The following is a 25,632-nucleotide window of genomic DNA, read 5'->3' on the forward strand; positions in this document are numbered from 1 at the left end:
AGAAATGGTCAGTGAGCCATCCCAACAAAGGTTATACATTGTCATGCAGTAGGCAAACCAAAGACAAAAGGGGATGTTTTTAAAAGCTCTTGTTGATGTTCTAGAACCATACTATTCTTAAACTTAAACTTCTTAACGGATTTAAGACCCCGTTATGAGATTTTACAACTGAATGTGGGAGTTGCAAAATTACTGATTCATTATTGGCATATGTTTGATTTGTACACCTATTTTATATACCTGTATACTTAGGCCCGCGTTTCTAGGGTGAAAAGGGATTGTGAGTGGAAAAAGTTTAAGAAGCCCTATTTTAATCCCATACTCATTTTGTTTTTCCTACTTCAACTTACCCCAATGGCCTCTTGGAAATATCTCTGACTTAGATCTTCAAACAGGTTATTCTGTCAAGTAGTGGGAGGATATGGTCATTAAAATCTAGGCCTGTCAAGGTTACCATAATGTTTATATATTTGTAAGATCAGAAAAGAGAATGTTTATATGTGTAAATCTCATATTTTTGTCATTTCTAAATTCCCAACGGGGGGGGGGGGGGGGGGGGTAAGTGGGGCATATAAGTATTCAAGTCATCTCTTCCGTAACAGGTTGAATACAAGTTAATCATTTGATAGCCACTCTTTGCAAATAACTTAAAACTAATAATGAAGGTGACATTTTTGACTGGTGCTTAGATATTTCCTCTTATTTTAACTAGCTCTCAGAAACAACAGCACATCAACCTGCGTCACTCCCATGAGGAAATTACCTTTTAAAAATAGATTTTTTTTTTTTTTTCATCTCCAGGGCCTTAATAAGCATGTGTTACTACACAGGGCTATTTTACAATGATCAAGCTAAATAATTTATTTTTTATTTCATGAAAGAGAAATACACCTTAGAAAAACAAAACCCAATATTTTATTTTATTTTTAAAGCCATATTTTTGTGCTAGTAGCACATGGATTGTTCCATATGTGAGATCCATATCTGCATTTCATTACCTGGGTTTATTCTAAAGAAGATTTATTTTTGTTCTGTGAATAATTTTTGACGGTTCTTGTACATGTACAGATATAGATACATTTGAGGTCTTTTATTGATATTCCTACAAAGAATACAAATAAACTTTAACTTTAAACATTTGAGAGTATTTTTTTTTTTTAATCCTGTAATATCTCTTATTTTCCAGTGCTGAATTTTGCAGACTTTGGAGGTTAAAAGTGGAATAAAAAATATATAGGAAAATGCTTCTGAAGATAATGTCAATACTAAGAATAATTTAAATGATACTTTTAGTAAAAGATGAAAATATCCCATTTATCAGAAAATGGCAGTTATTAATATTGATCCAACCTGCAGAGGGATAATCATTGAACCACACTGCAAGAGATTCTTTTCCTAAAGAATTTACAGTATATTCTGTTAGAAAACTTGTAACTGATGAACTTAGAAAATTTTATTTCCAGGGTGAACCTAGTCCATTTGGAAATCATAACTCATAAATCAAAGTGTGGAGTCCATTGGTTTCTAGCATCATTATCATTATCGTTCCCTCTCAACATGCAAGCTATATGGAAAAGGAAAAGCTGGCATCCCTCATATTCATCCTTTGTTCAAGGTTGAATACAGCAATACCATCAATTATAATTTCACTGGTGTGGGACCTCCTTCCACCAACACATATGGCATCTTTGTAACTTAGCAGATGTGATTTAGAGAGCTTTCTAGGCTTAAAAATGTAATTTACCTATGGTCACCCAGCTACGAGGGTAAGAGACGGGATAAAGGTTAAAATCCTTTCCCATATTCTCCCATTTTCTTGCTCTCTTCTACAGAGTCCAGCACTATTGTTCAGGTTTCCGATGTCTGTAGATCAAGGATTCTTCTTAGGGGAAGGGAGCTGAACAGATTTAGAAGGCATTTACGTATGAGAAGATATTTGGAAGGCAGCTCCAAATTAGGAGGCTTGAGCTAGTTTTGGTTCTCTTCAAAGCTGATCCATTTCAATCTGAATTGCTCGTGACCTAAAATAATCTTTACGGCTTCTTGTATCTGAAACAATTTCCAAAAAAAATATTGATTTAATTATCCTAATTAACCTTTTGGCACATCATCCAAATGTAGAAAAAATATATAACATCCCAGAGAATAACAGAAAAACTCAGTGGGGATATGCATTGTTATATGTTGTATAGTAGTCTACAAAATGTTACAAATGACTTGAATACTAAAAGCAATACAGAAGACATCATCTGGAGCTGATGTTACAAGCCCTACGCCATCTTCACCTCTCTGAGCCTCAGTTACCCCATCTGTAAAATTTCAAGATTGGGCCAGATGATTTCTCAGGTCCTTTCCCACTCAGATCCTTGTCTGTAATTTGCCCAAGTTCACAAAACCCGTAACTGGCACAGCCAGAACTACAACCACACCTTCTGATTTTAATTCTGCTGCCCTTCCCCCTGAGACAGGTGCTTCTGTTGAAAATTAGGTTTCATCTCTGGGCAGCAGAAACCCAGGAAGGGGTCCATGCCTGCCAAGCCAGACAGCTCCAAGGGATACCCACAACAAACAGACTGCTATTTGAAGAAGGAAGAGCTCAGATAAAACAGCCTCCAGTGCCTCAAATAAAACAGGCTTCCAGTGATCTCAGGGCCAAACCAAATAGTCCTTTTTAATTTAAGGGATTGCTAAAACAGAGAATTCAAACTACCTTTAAGGTAAATTATGACAATTTACTTCCTCCTCCATCAGCTCCATATTGAAATTCTACATGTGGGTAGACTGGCCCTATTCCAGAGGAAACTCATTTAAAGACCCTATTTTCTATCTGCAGATAGATGCTATATTCATAATTCTAAACTCAATACTTCAGTCTTATTACTCTTGGCTTTCTGTAAAAGTGCAGATTTGCATATAATTTTGTTTATAGGTTGCATATTTCACTTCATGGTGAAAATCAGGGAAACATAGAGCCAGCTGTTCTTCCTCCCCCCCCAAAAAAATAAAAAATAAACACTTTTCTCACCAGTCCCTCTTGGTAAGGAATATTAAGTTTGACCAAACTGAACTAGTTTCTATCGTTGTCTAAATTACAAAGAGCTACAAGAAAAGCTACCATTACTAATCATATTTTCCTTTGAACCTCAGTTTCCTCATCTGTGAAATGAGGGAATGAACTAAATGATTATTAAGATTTCTTATAGCTCCAAGTCTTTGATCTATAATCCAAGGTCCTGTCCAGCTCTGATATGAGCTGGAAAAGATAGATTCACAGCAAATTAAAATCAATCCTGGTTTTGCTTCTCCCCTCCTTTTCCCACTCGAGCTCCTACATTTCAGGCCAGCAAGCACTGAAAACCTTACAATTTGAGGATGTTCAAGTTCTCACGAAGTTATCTTACAACCGCTCTGTTACAGAGACAGCCCAGCAATTTTAGGAAGTGAGAAGATTCAACACAATCCTGTTTGATGACCGGTCCCCAGGACCATCTTCTCCAAAATTGGGGTCCGGACATCTTGGCTCAGACAGCCACCCATCACCCCGACTTATAAAATCAGTCAGAAGCTCAGAGGTAGAGACAAGCAGAGCTGGAGACGGCGACGAGGGGAAGGGGAAGGCCCGGAGCTCACCTCTCTCAAAAACTTTTCTTTTCCGTCTTCAGATTCCAGGACAGCTCGAGAGTTGAAATCAGCCTTCAGGATCCCAAAGCTTTGCTCTGTCCCCAAGAGAAATCAGTGCAAATGAGCCATTCTGCCTGCAGGACCCCATTCTCCTCAGTGGGGCCTGGGCTTGGCCACACAAAGTGCCTCAAGGGGCAGCATGCTGCCAGGTGCTGAGCAGAAGGCAAGTCTGCCCTTCCCCCGGGGCCGAACAAAAAGGGAATGGAGAAAAAGGTGCGCCTCTTTGTGATTGTTTCCCACTCTCCTCTGTCAAGGCTTCCTGTCCAACTGGCAGCCAGATGGTATCATGGTTAGAACCGTGGGCCTGGAGCCAGGACAGCTTGAATTTAGGATCCACACCTATTAGCTGAGGGAGGAGTTACCACCTAACCTCCATTGATCTCATCTGTAAATTGGGGATAATAACAGCCCTAAATGAGATGATCTCTTTCATATATATATATATTATATATGTGTTTGTGTATACATATGTGTGTGTATCTATATATAACATATATAAATGTGTGTATGCTTTAAAAACTTAAATTTCTATATAAACACTGGTGATTATTATTTATCGATGTCTATCTCATCATTATACGTGGTTCCCTCCTCTCTCCTGATAGCAACAATTATTATTAATATAATATATCATATAATAATAAATAATTAATATATTAATAATAAATAATACAATAATATATGAGTGGTAATATGATTAATAATGATATGATTATTGATTAATAACAATAATAATAGCGTGCATTACCACTTTAAAGTTTGCAAAGTGCATCCCAGAATTGATTCCCACATCCAGAACTCTACCCCCTCAGCCCATACTGTCTCTTTCTCACCTGGTCCCTGTGTTTTAAAAAGCCCACCTTTGTCACAAGGGCCACGTAGACCAATGCACATACACAGAGGGTCGGATGGCCAGCAAGCCCTGGCTGGGACCAGTGAGCAGCTGCTCGGGGACACAAGGGCTTCCTGCGGCAGGGATCGCCCAGCAGAAGACATGGCCAGGAGCAGACCTCTCAGGTCAGAGCTGGCCCAAGGCCTGAGAAAGCCAGGGAGAGGGTGGGTACCTGGTGCAGGCTCCAGCTGGCTCTGTGAGAGCCCAAGCCTTGTGGTTGGGCTTGCTGTGCTGGTCAGAGCAGGGCCGGGTGTTCCTGGGGTGATGGGGCTGGTCCTGGAGCCAGAAGCCTGGGATGTGACTGCTTTGGGCCCCAAGGGGCTGCGTGGGGGCTCAGGAATGACCGCTGTGGCTGTTGTCGCTGTGCAGTCTGAGGTGGTGCTGTTTCCTGAAGGACAAAAAGGGCCTCGGAGTGGGCGATTCAGCCCTGACCCCCTTTACACCACCATGGGACGATGGATTCTAGACTCTGAAAGCTGGAAGCAACCTCAGGACTCATCTGCAGTTTCAAATGGAAACCTGTTCCGGCAGGCACTTAATGACTTAGAAAACTACAAATTAACATTATTTATGTTGTATTTTTTCCTTGTTTCTTAAACATTTTCCAATTATATTTTAATCTGGTTAACTCTGAGTTTTTCCAGGCCAATGGGACTAGTCCAGCAGGTGATAGAAGCGCTCCAGTGATGGGGAACTCACTACCTCCTAAGGCAACCCTTCCCACTTTTCAGTGACTTTGTTAGGAATCTTTGCCTTCTATCTAGCCTCAATCTGTCCCCTCTGCAATTTCCACCCATCACCCCTAATTCTGGCCTCTGGGGCCAAGTCCAGTCAATTCGCCAGGTGTTTATCAGGCATCTAATCATTTCCTGCCCTTGGAAGAGCTTGTATTCTCTTGGAGGCTTTGGGGAGAGAAGCTGCTAGTCCCAGAAGCTCCTGAGGCCTGATGTTATGGGGGCTTAGATGGTCCCTGGAGTCAGACATGTCCCAACCCCTTAGTTATATGTGTGCACACACACGTCACCACCATGGCAGGCTGTATGTCTGTGCCATCCAGGAGAGCTAGCTTAAGGGAAAATCGGCAAGTTTTCTCTGTGCCTGATTCCACCTCTCAGAGACTTCCCTCCCAGCTAGTGCTCACTGCCCCTAATCATTTTAAATTAACTTTATTTGGGGGCTAAGGCCATGAGGGCAAAGGTAATTAACATTAGGGATGTCTTCTCAGACTGGTCAGTGAGGATGAGGAGGGGACCTTGCCCACAACATAGTGGCTGCTGCTGCTCCTTTCAGCTAAAACTAGAGCTTAGGGGATGAATGGGGAGTTCTGTATGCTGGTCTGGTGCTGTGGCAACTTTCTCCTGCCCAGCGCACCTTGGTCCATTTGCCTACTGACCAACACATAAAGTCTTCTGCGCAGAAGCCCCTACGTTGGGACCCAACAAAACAAGAGAATAAAGAAGCCAAAGGTAAAGTCACAGACAGGGAAATCACTTGGAGGGGGGGATTACCTTCTCTTAGCAACGGAGAGATCCCTGGAAGGTCAGAGCTGGCCAACAAGCCCTGGCTGGTCCCACCTACTGTCTCTCCAAAAACAGAGCTGCTTCCTACAGTAGAAACAGTCAGAAGAGAAGATCATAACCCAGACCTCTCCGGTCAGAGCTGGCCCAAGGCCTGAGAAGGTCGGGGAGCAGGGTGGGTACCTGGTGCAGGTTCCGGCTGGCTCTGGGTGGGCCCAAGCCTTGTGGTTGGTCTTGCTGTGCTGGTCAGAGCGGGGACAGGCGTTCCTGAGGTGATGGGGCTGGTCCCTGACCCAGAAGCCTGGGATGTGACTGCTTTGGGCCCCGAGAGGCTGCGTGGGGGCTCAGGACTGGCAGCTGTGGACAATTCCCGACCTGTTATAGTTGTATAGTTGGAGGTGATGATATTTCCTGAAGGAGTAAAAAGGACCTTGGATGTAGCAGTTCAGACAGTGCTCCTTCTCTTTTTAAAGCCCTAACCCTTTCTGGTAGCATCCTACCTGTGCCAGAAAGCACCAGGTAAAGATAAATCCTACAAACTACAGGTTGGAAAACGCCACGGATGGTCTAGTCCAATGCTTATCCAAACATGACTCCCTCTATAAGAGTCCCTGGCAAGTGAGCATCCAGCCTCCACCTCCTCGAAGAACTCTGATACTGGGTGCCTGCCACCTCCCCTATCCCAACTTTAGACAGCTCTAACTCTTGGGAAGTCCAGGAGTAGAAGGGGGAGGCAGAAAATTTAAAACTCAAAATTTTTTAAAATTACTATTAAAATTTTCAAAATACAATAGAGAAATATGTTTACAATAAATAAATAATTTTAAGAGCCCATTCTAGTGAGAGTCATCACAATATGAAAGAGAGCTGGACCTAAATTCAGGAAACTAGGTTCAAACTCAGTCCACCAGCATGGGCAAGTTTCCTAATTGATTTCCTCATTTATAAAATAGGACTATCAGACATACTTCCTGCCTCACAGAGTTGTGAACCTTAAAGCTCTATATAAACGTGTCATTCTTATTCTTTATTTGGCTCAATCAAGTAAACAAGCATTGATTAATTGAGTGCCTACTATGTGCCAGTTGTTGAGCTGTGTCCAACTCTTTGTGACCCCATTTAGGATTTTCTTTTTTTGCTATTTCCTTCTCCAGCTCATTTTACAGATAAGGAAACTGAGGCAAACAGTGTGAAGTAATTTGGCCAGGATGACACAATTTCCATCTACCTCTCCTATGTTCCAGGAACAAAGAAAGGCAAAGACACAATTTTCGTCTATCTTGGGGAAGAGAACATACAAATAATTATGTTATTTGCAAGATAAATACAGTCTGTGAAGGTAATTCAAACTGGGGAGGGGCTTTCATCCAGGGAGGTCCCACAGGGGCTGGGATTTGAGTTGAATACTGAAAGAAGCCATGGAAATTAAGAGTTAGAGGGAGGAAGGAGTATTTCAGTCTAGAGAAAGGGAGGAAATAGCCAGTACTAAGACAAACCAAAAAGAGATAGACTATTATACAAGGAACTGCAAATAGGCCAGTGTAGCAGACTGTAGGGAACACAGAAGAGAAGGGCATAAAAAGACGAGAGGAGAAATGGAAGCATCTTGGAAGACCCAGGGAGCGATATGGCCGTATGCATTTTCTTGGTCACAACACTGATTCCCTAGCCCATCACTTGCCATTGTCATCCCTGGACTAAGTTCTGCTCCCATACCTACCATTAATTATCTATGACCTTGACCAACTTCTCTCTATAATCTCTATATCTCTGAAATGAGGGGCTAATGCTTGCCCTAGGGACCTCACAAGGTTGTCATGAAGATAACATGATTAACAGAGACAAGAGTAGCAGCACTGTGTAAGTGGGTAGAGAACAGCCTCAAAATCAGCTCCGGCATGTATCCGTGCCATTCTGGCAAGTGCCCCCAGACCACAGATGAGTGGCTGAACTTCGTCAGCAAAAGGAGTTTCCACTGGAGAAGTTCTTTCTACTAATGAAATCACAGACCCAAACCCCTATCCCCTTGCTAAGAGTCAGATAAATTTATCTTATCAGTTGATCTTTACAACAAAAGGATTCTGTAAGCATTTATGAAGAGCCTCTTATTAGGACAAAGACAAAAGAATTCTGAATCTAAGAGAACTTACATTGGACTAGAGGGAAATATCTCATCGCAGATCAGAAAATACTAGATATTTAGATAAAATGAACCCAAAGTATATCCCATATCTGACTATTATCACCACCCCAAAAAAATTTCTCCCCAAAGAATATGGGTACAAAGATAATTTAAAAAGTTAAAAGAGACTTTGAATACCTTAATTATGATCCCATATTAGCAATGAAATATTCACATGTCCCGGTACTTTATAAGAAAGATGAAGGCTACAAGGTAGTGGGAGTGAGCATCATCTCTTGCTTCCCCAGTCATATCCAAGAAAATCTTACATTTCACATGGTCACACTGCTCTAACTGGCTGCCTACAGGACACTGCCATTTTGTCTATCTTGCAAATTGAATGTGTCCAAAGGAAAACTTAGTATCTCACTCCATTCTGATCCCTCTCTGTGTGTGTTAAATGGTGCCATCCTTCTTCCAGAGTCGCAGAAATGAAATCTGGGAATTCTTCCTGATTCTTGACTCTCTATCTTCCCAATGTCCAATCAGACAACAATAACGAGACAATTAGAGAATCTCAAAGTTGGGAAAAATCTGGCCTGAGAAAGGAGTCCTCTACAATATCTGAAACAAGTCTCCATCCAGCCTTTACTTGAAGAACTAAAACCATCGGAAACTCACTTTCTCTTAGAGTAAGCCTTCTGGATGTGTGTCTCTGACCTAGTCACTAGTCTCAATGACCCAATTTTCTAATATGATTATTTATAGAGCAGGTAACAACCTATTTTAGTTAAAGGGATTTCCTGACAAAGTTTCTTCATACCAAAGAAATCAAAGTTCTAATTTTTCCAAAAAAGAAGAAGAAAGAGCAGGAGGAAGCAAAGGAAAAGGAAGAGGAGAAGGGGATATTACCTACCTCCTAGGGTTATTATGAAAATAAAATAATACTTTTAAAAAGCACTTCTTTAAAGTGCTGCTATTACTATTAAGGGGGCAGAGGGAATATTTGGTAAATAATTATATTTTCGTCTTGAAATATTCCAAAAATAGGGCAGCTAGGTGGCATAGTGGATAGAGCACCAGCCCTGAAGTCAAGAGGACCTGAGTTCAAATCTGATCTCAGACACTTAATATTTCCTAGCTGTGTGACCCTGGGCAAGTCACTTAACCCCAAGTGCCAAAGAAAGAAAGAAAGATTATTGTTTAATTCAGAGTCTGATTCTTTTTGTACAGCAAAATAATGTTTTGGTCATGTAAAAAAAAAAAAAAGAAAAAAAAAAGAAAAAAAGAAAGATTATTGTTAATTAAAAATGTAAGGTACCAAATGAGGTAAAGAAAGAAAGAAAGAAAAATTATTGTTAATTAAAAATGTAAGGTACCAAATGAGGTTTTCTTTAAGAAAATTTGAATTTATATGATGATCAATTCTGATGAATGTGACTCTTTCCAACAATGAGATGATTGAGGCCAGTTCTAATGATCTTGTGATGAAAAGAACCATTTGCATCCAGAGAGAGGAATGTGGGGATTGAGTGTGGATCACAATATAGAATTTTCACTCTTTTCATTGTTGCTTGCTTGCATTTTGTTTTCTTTCTCCTTTTTTTCCCTTTTTGATCTGGTTTTTCTTGTACAGCAAGATAGCTGTATAAATATGAATGCATATATTTTAAAATGTATAACATATATTGGATTACTTGCCATCTAGGGGAGGGGGTGGGGGGAAGGAGGGGAAAATTTGGAACACAAGGTTTTGCAGGGGTCAATGTTGAAAATTTATCCATGCGAACTATGCTCAAAAAGTTATCAAACTGTGCATACCCTTTGATCCAGCAGTGTTACTACTGGGATTATATCCCAAAGAGATTATAAAGAAGGGAAAGGGACCTGTATGTGCACGAATGTTTGTGGCAGCCCTTTTTGTAGTGGCTAGAAACTGGAAACTGAATGGATGTCCATCAGTTGGAGAATGGCTGAATAAATTGTGGTATATGAATATTATGGAATATTACTGTTCTGTAAGAAATGACCAACAGGATGATTTCAGAAAGGCCTGGAGAGACTTACACGAACTGATGCTGAGTGAAATGAGCAGGACCAGGAGATCATTATATACTTCAACAACAATACTATATGATGACCAGTTCTGATGGACCTGGCCATCCTCAGCAACGAGATCAACCAAATCATTTCTAATGGAGCAGTAATGAACTGAACTAGCTATACCCAGAAAAAGAACTCTGGGAGATGACTAAAAACCATTACATTGAATTCCCAATCCCTATATTTATGCACACCTGCATTTTTGATTTCCTTCACAAGCTAATTGTACAATATTTCAGAGTCTGATTCTTTTTGTACAGCAAAATAACGTTTTGGTCATGTATACTTATTGTGTATCTAATTTATATTTTAATATATTTAACATCTACTGGTCATCCTGCCATCTAGGGGAGGGGGTGGGGGGGTAAGAGGTGAAAAATTGGAAAGAGGTTTGGCAATTGTTAATGCTGTAAAGTTACCCATGTATATATCCTGTAAATTAAAGGCTATTAAATTAAAAAAAAAAAAAAAGAAAATTTATCCATGCATATTTTTTTGAAAATAAAAAGTAATAACAAAAAAAAAAGAAAAGAAAAGAAAAGCTCTTCCAGCACTCAGAGACAGCATAAATTTTATAAGTGTTTTCTAGGCAAAAAAAAAAAAGAATCTATTTAATACTATTTTTTATGTAACTGTGCATGGCAAACTATGTCATTTATTTCCCTTCATTTTGAATAAAGGTGATAGAAAGCTCCATTGAAAGCCCAGAGATACTGATGGAGAGAAAGGTTAGTAACCTCTCTTCTAGTATTCTTATATACACTCACTCATATGACTCCATGTCTGCAGTCACTAATTTATTGGCTAATCCCATCCATCCCAGCCTCATTCCCTCCTTGGACCCAGGAGGTTCTTCTGAGGACACAGGAGGGGCCAAAGGGAAGGGAGAAAGGGTTTCTACCTGACCCAAGAGCAGTGGGTTTGTGGCTTTGTGGGGAGAGACTGGAAGAGCCCAGAGGACTATTTGTTAGGACTGTACCGACTGTGGAACTGCCCGGAGGACCTGAAATGAAAAGAATGGGGAATTAGAGAGGTCCAGGCCTACAACTTGGAGGTGTTGTTGTCCTTCATTTATCTGCTGCTTATGTATGTGACATGGGACCCTGAAGAGACACAAAGGCCATTGGAGCTTAAAGAATGTTCCAAGGAGGCCCACCAACAGCCAGTTCTTGAACGGATTTATGTCTCCCCACTCTTAGTCCAGCTCTCCTAGCCAGTTTGTGAGTACTCCTTCACTGTCACAGCCCACTCCATGCACTTTCAGAACATAAGCTTCCTGAGCGCAGGGACTGAGCCATTTTTAAAAATCTATATAACCCCCAGCCAGCACCTTGTGTAAAAACTGGCATGTGACTGGATTTAAAAGGGGTTGGGGAGGGGGTTTGTTTGTTTGTTTGTTTGTTTGTGGAGAAAAAGAAGCTCTATCATTTCACTGGTTTGAGGAATTCTCAGTGTGAAAATTCCCTTTATTAATGCAGATGCCTATAAGTTTGATGAAAAAATGAGTAATAAAAGCTAATATTAGTATAGATGATGCTCAGCATTTTACAATTATTATCTCATTCAATCCTCACAACAATTCTACAAGGAGGTGTTATTTTTATCCCCATTTTACAGATGAAGCAAACTAAGGTTACTGACTTGTGTCAGGGGTCACACAGCTAGTAAGGTCTGAGACCAAATTTGAACTTGTCTCTCTGATTCAAGCCTTAGTACTTTATCCACTGATGAATAAAAGATAACCCTCCTCTTTATTTCTATTTGGCAAGGCATCATTGATCCTTTAAGGTTCGACTATAATGGTACCCTCTCCATGAAGTTTTCAGAAGCAGTCTCTCTCATTTGAATCCCCAGAATACTTTGCAATTCTTTTATGGTATTGATCAAAGTCTATCTTGGAGCCTAGTAACTTGTATGCAGTTCTTATTCATCCACTCATTCGATAGATAGTAGATAGAATATATAATATATATGTATTATAATACAGATAATATATGTAATTATAATTATTATACATAATTATATTTGTATGCCATATATGCATTTATAATGTCTATATTTATAAAGTGTCTACTTTTGCAAAGCAATGTTCTTTTTTTTTCCTGAGGCAATCGGGGTTAAGTGACTTGCCCAGGGTCACACAGGTAGGATCAAATTTGAACTCAGATCCTCCTGACTTCAGAGCTGGTGCTCTATCTACTCTGCTACCTACCTACCTGCCCCACAAAGCAATGTTCTTAAATGCAAAGAGTAGAAGGGGAATGTAAGTTAAATATGACCCATCCTCATTCTAATGAAACATTCTAATGAGAGGCAGAATAAAACTAACCAACCTTACTGCTCCTTCCTTGAGACTGTTTTGATTTATTAGGGCAGTGACTAAGTCTATCTACCCCTCGCAATTAACAACTGACAAATGTTTATTGATCAACTGTCACCAATGGGACAGGCAAGCCAGACTAACTGAAAGTCAAAAACCCTGAGGAAGAGACAGTTGGCAGAATGTGGAAGGAAATTCAAACCACTGTCAGCCTGTCGATATGCCAACAAGCACTTATTGTAGCACCTTGACCCTCATCTCCTCTCAGACCCTCATTACATGCAAGCAGGGTTAAATCAGGCAGGCTCTCCCAGTGCCTCAGCACTACTTTCTGATTTTTGGTGAATGAGATTGGGAGTTGGGGAGAAGAGATGCCCCCTGGGTCGGCTTTCAGAGAGATGGAAACAGACCCCTTCCCTTCTCGCTCTGAAAACACTCACCTGAAGACGTTATTCAGATGGCGGGTTGTTGATCTCTTGTGAGTGGAGGATAAAGGTATCCCTAAAGTTGATGATCTGCTAGAGGAAGTACCTTTGTTCATCTATATTCATGGATGTAATATCTATGTCCGCCAACATATTATGTCTATTGTAATATATATATATATATATATTATGTATTATGTACTATATGGTCTACTCTAATCCCCTCTTTCTAATTCTATTCATCAGCTGGGAGGTGGCTAAACAAATAGTGATGTATGAATGCGGTGGAATATTCCAGTGCTATAAGAAATCATAAGATAGCTTCAAGAAACATGGGAAAATTTACATGAACTGATGCAGAGAAAAGCAGGAAAACAATGTCTACGTTGAAAAAGATAATTTTAAAAGACTCAAGACATTGATCAATACGATTGAACAACCATTGCTCTTGGAGGTCCAATGATGAAGGACACTACCCAGCTCCTGACCGACAAGTTAAACTCGGGATGCAGAATGAAACAAGTACATTTTTGGACACGGCTAACGCATATTTGTGATGGAGTTTAACTTTTTTTCTTTTTTCATTGGAGGAGAGGAAAGGAAGAAAAATAATCACGCTCATTAATTGAAAATAGGAAAAGTTAAAAGAAAAACGAATAGTAACAAACATTCCGATTCTGGCTTTACGAAATGAGGGACTAAAGAGTTGATTGACACTTACCATAAAAGCAGATAAAGGGTTTCAGTTCACTGCAAAATGCAGGAGAAACTCGGGGCAAAAAGTTTTCAAAGCGTCTCAGGGTACCACATTGTCCTTCCCCAAACATGGACACTGAGAGCCAGGAAGGAATGCTGGAACCAAAATTACTGGACCACCTCAAAGACCCGGTGTTCCCATCAAGGTAGAGACCAATCCAGGCTTCTGTCTGGCTGCTGATGCGTTTCAGGGGTGTCCCCTCAGTGACGCTCTGCAGATCGGCCAGGTTTGTGTAGTATGTCTGGCAGTATTGCAGAGCTGCAGACCAGGTCTTCTCTTCAGTAAATCTCATAAAGATCTTCTCACCAATCCGTACCTCATCTGGGGAGAGCAAAGCCCATAGGTCATTGGTCCCACCCTTCCTGCTGCCCTGTGTCCCCTCTCCTGAAAATGTTATCACTCCAGGAAGCTCCATAGGTTGCAGAATCTCTTCTATTTTTTTCCCCTGCCTGAGGCTGAAAATTTTTTGTGCTATGAGCTGGTGGGGAAAAATCCTGGTAGGCTCATGGATTGCTCAGAACATAGGATCATAAGTTCAGAACTCGAAGAGAACTCTGAAACCTTTCTTTTTAAAATTTAAAATTTTATTATTTTATATTCTCACAATTATATGTAAAACCAATTTTTCACATTAGTTTTTTTTTAATCTTTGAGTTCAAATTCTCTATCATCCCTTCCCTCATCTTCCATTGAGAGGACAAGCAATTTGATAGAGATTATACATGTGTAACCATGCAAAACATTTCCATAATTGTCATGTTGTGAAAGAAAATACAGACCAAAAAAAAAAAAAAATCCAAGAAAAAGAAAGAAAGTCTGCATTAAGATTCCATCAGGGAGAAAAACTATTTGTACCCAAAGAGAGGACTGTGGGGACTGAGTGTGGATCACAACATAGTATTTTCACTTTTTTGTTGTTGTTATTATTTACTTGCTTTTTGTTTTCTTTCTCATTTTTTCCCTTTTTGATCTGACTTTTCCAACATGATAATTGTGGAAATATGTGTAGAAGAATTATACATGTATTTTTGCACATATATTGGACTACTTGCCATGTTGGGGAGGGAGTAGGGGAAAGGAGGGAGGGAAAAACATGGGTGAATGTTGAAAATTATCTGTACATATATTTTGAAAATAAAATGCTTTTTTTAAAAAAAGAAAAGAAAAAGCATTAAAAATGAATAAAATAAAAGATATTTATTATTTCTACCATTAAAATAGTCTCTATCAGTTCTTTCTCTGAAGGTGAACAACATTTTTCACCATATTTTCAGAAATGTCTTGGATTATTGTATGGTTGAGAATAGCTAAGTCAATCAGAGTTCTTCATCATGTAATATTGCTGTTACTGTATACAATCTTGTCCAGGTTCTGCTCATTTCACTTTTCATCAATTCATGTAAATCTTTTCAGGTTTCTCTGAAATTATCCTAATCATCATTTCACAGCACAATAATATTCCAATACAAGCATATACTGCAACTTGTTCAGTCATTCCCCAGTTGATGATCATTTCTTCAATTTCCAATCTTTTGCCACCACAAAAATAGCTGCTATAAATATTTTTGTACATATTAGGTCCTTTTCCTTTTTCTTTCTTATCTCTTTGGGATACAAACCTTGTAATGGTATTTCTTGATCAGAGGGTATGTGTGTTTTTATAGCCCTTTGGTCTTGTACCCTTTATCTGTGGCTAGAGACCTAGAATGGAGGCAAGGATGATGGATCACATTCAGTGATGCAGTGGAGTGTACAGTATCAGAGCTGGAAGGAACTATAGAAGTCATCTAAAGCAGGAGCTCTTACCCTGAAGTTCTACATACTTGTTTTCATAATATATTGATAATTATATTTCAATATAATGATACCCTAGAGGTAGCTAGGTGTTGCAATGCAGAGAGTGCTGGGCCTGGATTAAAGAAAATTTGAATTTAAATTCTGCTTCAGATACTTACTAGCTGTATGACCCTGCTTGCCTCAGTTTCCTCAACTATAAAATATGGATAATAATAGCACCTACTTTGTAAAGATCAAATGAGGCATTTGTAAAGCATTTAGCATAGTTTTTCACATAGTAAGCACTTAATAAATGTTTGCTTCCTTCATTCTTTTGTAATCCTAAGTATTTTACTTTATGCATATAAAAAATTTATTTTGAACCGAGGTCCACGGACTTCACCAGATTTCCCACTGTCCAAAGCACAAGTAAGAACCCCTGATCCTAATCCAACTCCCTCATTTAACAGAAGAGGAGATTGGAACCCAAAGGGAAGAAAATACTTTGTCATGGTTGTAAAGAGTTGGGATCTCAATCAGAGATTTCTGACTCCAAATGCAGCCCATTTCTTCCCAACCTCACACTCAGAGCTCTCCATGTTAATCATGCCTGGGAAGCCTCCAGAAGATCTCATCAGAACTTCTCCAAAATAAATTTTTTCCATGTTTATTGACACTCTTCCTGACCTACATCTAGACCTAGTTGGGGTGAGGAGGGAAGAGTAGATAAAAGTCATAGGCAACCACAAATGGGGAATTGAATTATTCTGAAGAAAACCAAAACTCAAATAGAGTCATAGTCATCGTCATAGTCATAGAATATGTCAGTTTCCCAACTCCCAAATCTGGAATTGGAGCCAAAAATCAAACCCAAGTCCTCAAAGTCTAACTTCTGTGTTTATTCCACCTCAACAGGAGTTCTTAACTTAGCATCCATGAACTCCCAAAAGATTTGATGATAGTTTACAGGGAGTCAGTGAACTAAAAACTTTCAATATTTTGGTAACTGTCCTTTACCATAATTGTTTTCCTTTGAAATCCTGTGTGTTTTATTTTATTTTATTTTTGCTGAGGCAATTGGGATTGAGTGACTTGCCCAGGGTCACTGTGTGTTTTATTTTTTGCATTTAAAAACATAATTCTGAGAAGGGAACCCAGGCTTTACCAGATTGCCAAAGGGTTCTGGTACACACACACACACACACACACACACACACACACACACAAGACTAAGAAACCTTGCTCTATCTATACCAAACTGTGGTTCCAAAGTTTAAAAAAATATATATCTGGGCCAAATTGTTACTGAGTGAAATGAGGTCAGTCCTAATTTTAAGCCTCTTTGGGGATCATCAAGGGCAGGTTGATTATTTTCCATGAATTTCTCCCTATCTGGCTGTTGACTGTGGCAGAACTGGCTGTGAGGGGGAGTTTTTTATTTCCCAAGGCTGACTTCCCCAGCTGGGAGGTCTAGGAGTCAGGTCGGGTCGGTGGCAGAATTAGGAGATGTTACCAGAAAAAAAATCAGGGGTCCCAGCTAGGGTTTTCAGCTGGAAAGCTAACTTGCCCCTGCATGATCTGGGAGATGCACAGTTGCCCCCATCCCGATTACAAACAATACCCAGGGAACTTGGCGGGTTCTGAACAAACCGAGGCTGAGATGGATAAGTAATTTCCCCATCATCCCGTCCGAAAGCTGGGAAGTGTTGGAGCCAGTAGTTCTGAGGCGGCGTGTGAGCCGGGCTCCTCTCAGGCAGGACATAGGAAGGTCGCCAGCATTCGTGCTTGGTCAGCCATGGCAGTGGCCTTTGAGAGATGACACAGCTACATTCCTGGGCGTACGTATTCTGGGTCATATTCTTCACACTGAGATCTGATGACCTGCACTTCCCTTGGGGAGGGGAAGAATACCGTTGCTAGCCCTTCCAGAGGGATCTAGACATGTGTAAATTGGAACCAGGAAAGTGTGAAAAACTGGCCCTCTGCTTGAGCTGTTGATTTCAGTGGCTGGACTGAGAGCAAACATCCCGGCTGACATGACCTGCAGTCACATCAATGTGATAAAATAACCATCGTGACCATGATTGCCCAGATGAGACATGAAAAAATATAGCCTCTCCAGCTTTATAGAGTGGAGAACTATGGCAGTGGATGTCACAGATCCTGTCTCTCTTTTGGTGATGGTTAGTTTTACCAAGTATTTTTTTTTTTACTCTTTCCTTTTTTTATTTATAAAGAGTAAAAAAGGCTTACTAGGGATATACTTGAGATAGTACAGATCAGGAAGGGATGTACTAGAGAGGGACTAGAACTATGGTTTCTTAGGAGATTCTGGACTGAGAAATTTCCCTGTAGCAATGCATGTTGGTGCCTTCTCTTTGAGTTATAGTCCTAAGGAGGATTTGATTTACAAATTTTACTTTGTATAAGCAAAATGAAATAAGCAGGAGGCAGAGCCTGCAGACTGTATTAGTGATGATCCCCATAAGTTAAACTTTTTTTTAACTTATGTTTTGTTTGGGTTTATCCTTGATTTGGAATTCACCAGAAAGCTGAACCATTATTGCTTCCAGGAGGTAGAAGAATCCTCCAAAGAGATTCTGTGGTTAGGCACTCACGTCAGCTCAGATTTCTGTCCTTTGGATGCCCATCCCCTCCCCAAGTGAAAATGATCTCCCCCTCCTCAAATTTCTCAGAGCCTTTTGTCTGGGTTTCTGCCTTATACTTCTCCCTTTATCCTGCATTTTAGCCATGGATATGCCTTTGCCCTCTATTATTCAGAGGCTAGGTAAAATAGGAAGAATGTAGACTTGAAATTAAGAGACCTGGATTTAAGCCCTAACTTAGACATAAGCACGGGCAAATCCCTCCACCATGCTGGGACTCATTTTCCTCTTCTGTAAAATGAGACTAGATAATCTCCAAGGTCTAATATAGTTGCTAGTGCTCTAAGACCCCGAATTCTTTCCCAAAGCTAATAATCCCAGGCTTCCATCCTCTAGCTGTAAGCAAATCCCCACACCTGTCAGAGTCTCAATTTCCTCACCTGTTAAAATGGGGGTAACAATACTTGCATTGTCTAATTTAAGGGTTGTTGTAAGTATTTTGTAAACTTTAATGCTCTGTCTCCTTGAAAGCTGCTATCATTGGACTGCTAGTCCACTGAGGATAGGGTCATCTCAAAACCCTGCACACAGTGGGAGCTTTGTATAAGCAAAATAAAATTCACAGGAGACAGAGCCTACAGAGAGTATTAATGAAGATTTCCCACAAGTTTAAAAAACAGCTTAGTTTTGTTTGGGTTTATCCTCCTTGACCAGGGATTCCCCAGAAAGCTGAGCCATTGTTGCTTTCATGAGGAAGAATCCTCCAAAGAGATTCCATGGTTAAGTGCTAGGTGGGATCTGGCCAAACCCAGATACATGGGGCATTTGGAACCGAAGAGACTATATCTCCAGGCTCCTATTTTAAAGACCAGAAGAGGAGGGAAAGTCTGGCCAAAATCAGAAAAAAAAAAAGAACAGTGTCAATTTACCATAGGATTTGACATATCAATTCTCCTTCCTGGGCCGTCTTATCTGTAAAGTGAGGGGATAAAAATGAGATAATCTCTAAGGCCCTTTTAAGCTTCTAATGTTTCATGATTCCAGAATCTAAGATCAGGAGATATTTGAGGACTGGGTATAATCTTGTTGGATGTGCCATTTTTTCAGGTCCACCTATTTATGCCCGATTTGTGTAGCCAGAAAGCTATGGAACAGGGAGATAGAGAAGGATATGAAAGGAAGGTGAGCAGGAGGAGAGAAAAAGGTGGGACTTCATGTGGGCATCTGGCTGGAAGTCTAACCCAACGTAATATAAACCTAGATTTTAGCAAATTGGAATGACTGTCCTGGCATTTGTTGTTCAACTTTGTTCTCAGTGATGACCCATGATATCACAAGGGTGAAGTATTGACTTGCCCGAGTAAATGGGATAGGATGGACACAGCTGAGCAAATTCATTCATTAACCTCACTCTCTGCTCCGGGGGCATCCAATTCTAGTGTCAAGACAAAGGTCAAACTGGAGAAAGTCCAGAATGCAGTGGGTGACCTTGGCCTTTCTAACCTAAGGTCTTTCCCAGGTCTCTGTCTGAGACTCAGCCCATGCAGTAACTGAGGACTAAGGGAGAGTCAAGTCAAAAAATGGCTCACTTTGCCATCACAAAGGAGAAAACCCTCAGAGTTTCTGGCAGTAAAGAAAACAGTTGCTCTTTTTTATACTCATTCTAAACCATCAAAACCTAAACAATGATCCACAGTGGCCATTCAAGAAAAACCAGAGGGATTTGGGTTATTAGCTGAAGTCAAGTACCCATTTAAAACCCTTTCACAAAGGATTTCACAAACCTGTCTTTTAAATTCTGTATTTCAAGAAATCAAAAAACCAGAAATTATGCAGGACAAAAAAATAAATTGCCCCAGATTTTTGAAAGAAAAAAGGAATAAAAATAAATATTCCATCTAAGGTCCCCTTTTACTTCCTTTCCCAACTCAAATGGTTCTTCACTCTGCTTTTTCCTCCCAAGATATCCCCAATTCATTTATTTATTTGGATTTTTTTTGGGGGGGGGGAGAATGGGGAGAGATTAGAGATTCTTTGCCTCAATTGCTACCTACTACTAATCACTGAAAGGGTATGACTTCAAGGGAGACCTCTTGAAGGCCTTAATTTAAAAAGGCCCAGGTCTCCCATTGCATCCAGGGCCATCTCCGGTAGTCTATTGTCCAGTCGTAGCTCAGGACCCAAAAGGCTCTGGAGGGGAAAGTGAGTCAGGTGACCTTGCACACCCTTCCCTCATTTGTATATCATCGTATCTCCTCCCTGAGGAGTGAAGGACAGACAGCAATAACAACAACTTCATAATGCTAAATAAAGTCCTATTTCTCTGAGGACCCAGTCACCAACCAAAACCCATCATACTAGGAGAAGAAAAGGACTGTACCTGGTGTGAGTGGGATAGTAGAGCTGCTAAGAGGAGATTCTCTGGTAATAAGGTGTCCAATGGCAGGATCTGTTAAGAAAGGAGCAGAGTTAGTGATTAGACTGGTAGGTTAACTCTAAAAGAGATTTAGCACTTTAAAAAGAGTTAGCAAGGATCTATAGTATGAGCGGATCTTTCAAAGGGGAAATATAACCATGGAGGTTTGACATCATAACCTGGCAATCTAATTGGTTATGATAAAGATAGAGTTTCAGAGACCTCCACCAGAGGGAGGACTGTAATCAAAAGTCTACTTTGAACCAAAGACTTACTTAAGAACAAATGGACCATTTAAGGCTGAGATGATCTCTTCTCTGCTTGCCTCAGGAAGTATTATAAATCTATCAATGCTGCTCTGCTTTCTCTACTAACATCCACCTGGCTATGAGGACCTCAACCAGAGTTCCTTAACATTTGATGAAAGTAAGACCTTCTTTTGGGGGGCCTTTAATTTTGCTTTCCCATTTCCCAATATTGAAAAAAAAAAAAATCCTTCTGTATGCCTCTTTCCTACCATCTACTCTGATTCTACTCTGTTCTCTTCGTTCTCTACTTCCTTCTTTTCTTCTATCCTCTTGATCTTTTCTCTTTTACTCTCCTCAAAAAGAAGGGGAGAGACAGGGTGGACCCTACTCAAAGTACGTGAAAAAGGAAGAACAAATCATTCCAGTTTTTTTTTAAATCTTAAACCCTAATTATACTTATTTCCCAGGCGGGAAGAATAAAGCATGGGGGCCAAGGATTTGTAGCGTGTAGGTAAGGGTTTTAAGGAACAGCAAGACTTAAAAGGGGGAGCTAGGTGGTGTTGTAGTACACATAATACTGAGAGTCCAGAGTTAAGAAATCTCCTCTTTCTGAGTTCAACTCTGGCCTCAGACACTTACTAGCTGTGCAAGTCATTTAATCTCGGTTTATCTCAGTTTCTCCATCTGTAATATGAATGGCATAAGAAAATGGCAAATCACTCCAGTATCTTTGCCAAGAAAAGTCCAAATGGGGTCACACAGTGTCAGACATTATCAAACAAATGGCTTAATGGACAGGCAGATGAGCCTATAATCAGTAAGGTCTAGATTCCCATTCTACCTCTCTGACACATGGCTACATCCCATAAGATGGAGGTACACATGGGAGATACCACGGACCTGCTTTTGGGAGGACACTTAACTTTCTTAGACTACCCTATAGTTGGGAGCAGCCCTCTCCATTGGCTGAGACTTTGATTCTCTCCTTCTCCACCTCCCTCCCTTTCTCCTCTCCACCCTATCCTTCCCCCACCCCTATCCCCAAGCCTGAAGAAGCTAGGCTCTCCAGACCCAAACCCAGAGGGGATACTCTGGCATTGGAATTTAATGGGATTGATACTATATAGAAACTAAGTGCAGAGGGCATTGGAGAGATACTGCCCCTGGTGGTTGGGGAAGGTGATAGAATGTTTGATTGTTTCTTCTTGGTATACTTTTGAAGTAAATATTATCTTGTGGAATGAATCTGACTGGTAAGTGGCTAAAGGGAACTAAGGTGTTTGGTCCACTAAATTAAGGAAACACAGTGTGCAAGAGGTTGAGCCAATGGCACAAACAAGAGACACACTCCTCATCACTTAATTTTCTAAGGGCACTGGAAGGAGGAATTCAGTCAATTGGGGCCAATATAGTGAGAGTTACACTGGGTTTATGATCTTTAGGAAGTTTATTTACCTTTTTGATTTCCTTCACAGGCTAATTATACAATATTTCCGAGTCTGATTCTTTTTGTACAGCAAAATAACAGTTTGGTTATTTATACTTATTGTGTATCTAATTTATATTTTAATATATTTAACATCTACTGGTCATCCTGCCATCTGGGGGAGAGGGAGGGGAAAATTTGGAACAAGAGGTTTGGCAATTGTCAATGCTGTAAAGTTACCCATACATATAACCTGTAAATAAAAGGCGATTAAAAAAAAAAAGGAAGATTATTTATCTTCCCAGTTTTCTTATCTACAAAATGGAAATCAGAATATCTATAGTACCTGCCTATAGTACCTGTTGCTATGGGGTTCCAATTAGTAAGAACTATACCTGTACAGTGTCCCAAAAGTCTTAGTGTTATTTGAAGCTTAAAACTGTACTTTGACTTTTGGGGCATCCATATAGATCTCAGTTATTATTGTTGTTATTATTATAACAGATTATGGCCAAATAGTCATAATAATAGATATTCTATAGAGCTTTAAGGTTTGCAAAGTGTGTTACAAAATTCTCTGCCTATCCTCAGAACTCATCTGGAAGGTGAGTGTTATTATCATTCCCATTTTACAGATGAACAAACTGAGACAGAAAGAGCTTAAATACTTTGGCCAAAGGTCCCACAGCGAGTATCTCTATCTGAGGCCACATTTGTATTTGGGTCTTTCTGGATCAAAGCCTAGTGTTCTATCCATCCTACTCCACAGGGAAGAACCAGATCTTCCCTATCCAATAGCTTTCCTTCCTATTTTCTAACTCCCTTTCTCTTTCTCTCTCTCATTCCCTGACCCCCAAATATCAGGACCACTTGAGGAATTGAGCAAACCAAGTTGCGTGACAATGACCACGTACCATAGTAGCATATGAAGGCGTGCTGGGTGGAGCAGAGAGCAGCCCTCACATTTGGAGTGAAGCTCATCTCCAATAAAGCGCAGAATCCAGCTGTGAATTCAGATAGATTCATAAACCAAAAAGGGGTAGTGAAAATTGGCCCACTGGACCAGCTGAGTGTCCCAGTGTCTACATCAAAGAAGAGTCCAATCCAAGCAGGATCGCCCTTAAGGAGAGAGTACAAGTTCAGCATACTCCCTGGCCCTTTCAGGCTTTCCATGTTGGCCAGGTCTGTGTGGTAGATCCTACAGTGTTCCCGGGCTTTGTACCAGGTGAGCTGTTCCTCCACTCGTATGAATGTCTGAGTCCCCACAAGCAGGTCGCTTGCTGCTGTGAATGGGAAAGCAAATTAGCATCAAGATCTTGGTCCCCTTGATTGTCCCTGAGGTTGCCCTCCCAGAGGATGCTTTTACCCCGAGATTGGTACATATCACACTCCTAGAACTTTTCCTAGGATGGGGTTGAGAATCTAAGGGAAGGAGGTGGAAATAAGAACAATTAAATCAGACTGTTGGTAGTAGGCTCAGGACGACACTTACCAGATGTCATTTGGATGGCCATCCTTGGAACAAAGTAGAGAATACCTGCTTCAGAAAAGGGGGAAAAAATCAAAAGTTGGCTTTAATTTTGGACCTACTTTCTCAGCTCATTTTGTAAGGAAGCCAAAAGTTGAATCTATTGCCAGGAGGGTGGACCAGTCTGCAACCAAGGCGTTAGAGTCACTGCCATCCCTTTCCCTGAGCATATCTCTTCCAGGGATTGTGAGCTCTGAGGCACATCACTATGTTACTTTAAAAAAGAAAGAGAGATTTTCATTCAAGTGGGAAAATCAAACAATCCTGGGAAAGTATAAGTGTTTGAAAAGATAATTTCCAAAAATGGTTTGACTTGGGAATCTTGCAAGGCTGTAAGGACACTGACTGTATTATTGTGTGTCCCCTAAAAAGACAATGCATCATTAGGCTGGTCTCTAATGTAGGTAATGTTTAAGTACCCCCACATATCCTCCCACTATACACATACCCTCTCCTAATATGTTCACATACTCTCTCCCATGCACACACACTGGGAATGTTTTATGAATAAAAGATTCAATCCAAGAGGGTCTTGCAGAGAAGCTCAGGGTTGAAATCAGCCTTTACTGGTCATCTAGAAAAAGAGCGAAAAGGAAGCAGAAAGGAAAGAAGGAAGGAAGGAAGGAAGGAAGGAAGGAAGGAAGGAAGGAAGGAAGGAAGGAAGGAAGGAAGGAAGGAAGGAAGGAAGGAAGGAAAGAAGGAAGGAAGGAAAGAAGGAAGGAAGGAAGGAAGGAAGGAAGGAAGGAAGGAAGGAAGGAAGGAAGGAAGGAAAGAAAAGAATACTTAAGGGAAGCAAAATCATAAGTAATTGTCACAGAAAATAATTTATGAATCAAACTCCCTGCTTGTCAGAAGGGAGTTGGAGAACCATAAGATTGGAGTGTTGTATACTCTATTAGACATAGTTACTCTTTGTTTTTGCTTGAACATTTTTCTTTGTTTCATAGGAGGATTCGATACTAGGATAGAGAATGTTGGGGGAAGGATGGTACAGACAAATCTTGTAAAAACAAAAAGCATCTATAAAAGTTATGCTTAAATCTAGGAAAGATTTACATGAACTCATGCAAAGTGAAGTAAGCTGAACCAGGGAACTACAACTGTGAATGACATAGTCTGAACAGTACAATGATCTAAGATAATTCCAAAGGATTTGTGATGAAAAATGCTAAAGCCCTCCAGAGAAACAACTGAGGGATTCTGAATGAAGATCAAAGTATACTTTTTTTTTTTTAAACTTTCCTTACTTTTTTCAATTTTTTTCTTGGTCTGTGTTTTCCATTTATAGCATGACTGATGTGGAAATATGTTTTTGCATTATTGCACATGAAAAAGCTAAATCAAATTGCTTACAGTCTCAGGGATGAGATAGGGAACAGGAACAAGGAGAGAATTTGAAACCCAAAATGTAAAAAAAAAAAAATTCAAATCATTTTTACATTTAATTGGGAGAAGTTATTATTTTTCCCCTTTATTCAATTATAGATTTTTATTTTTGAAATATATACATGGATAATTTTTGACATTGACCTCTACAAAACCCTGTATTCCAATTTTTTTCCTTCCTTCTCCCGTTTCCCCAGTTAGCAAATGATCCAATATATGTTAAACGTGTAATTCCTCTATACATATTTTCACAAATATCATGCTGCACAAGAAAAAGCAGATCCAAAAGGGAAAAAAATGAGAAAGAAAACAAAATGCAAGCAAACAAAAACAAAAAAAGTGAAAATACTATGTTGTGGTCCACATTCAGTTTCCACAATTCTCTCTCTGGGTGCAAATGGCTTTCTTTATCACAAAACCATTGGAACT

General features: G+C 40.1%; 1 protein-coding gene across 1 annotated transcript; it reads right to left on the reverse strand.

Annotated features, from left to right (window-relative positions):
• Nucleotides 1-684: 684 nt before the first annotated feature.
• LOC111720404 (putative C-type lectin domain family 20 member A) lies at nt 685-23,803 on the reverse strand. The gene is made up of 11 exons (XM_031968569.1): nt 23,782-23,803; nt 23,204-23,572; nt 20,580-20,648; nt 13,760-14,138; nt 13,490-13,540; nt 11,295-11,418; nt 6,274-6,520; nt 6,082-6,177; nt 4,746-5,000; nt 3,631-3,716; nt 685-2,049 (listed from the first exon to the last, which is right to left on the reverse strand). The coding sequence occupies exons 1-11, from the start codon at nt 23,801-23,803 to the stop codon at nt 1,969-1,971; spliced, it is 1,779 nt and encodes a 592-aa protein (XP_031824429.1). The 3' UTR covers nt 685-1,968.
• Between the last annotated feature and the right edge of the window lie 1,829 nt (nt 23,804-25,632).

This window comes from Sarcophilus harrisii, chromosome 4, assembly GCF_902635505.1.
Source record: "Sarcophilus harrisii chromosome 4, mSarHar1.11, whole genome shotgun sequence".
In the NCBI taxonomy this organism is placed as follows: Eukaryota; Metazoa; Chordata; class Mammalia; order Dasyuromorphia; family Dasyuridae; genus Sarcophilus; species Sarcophilus harrisii.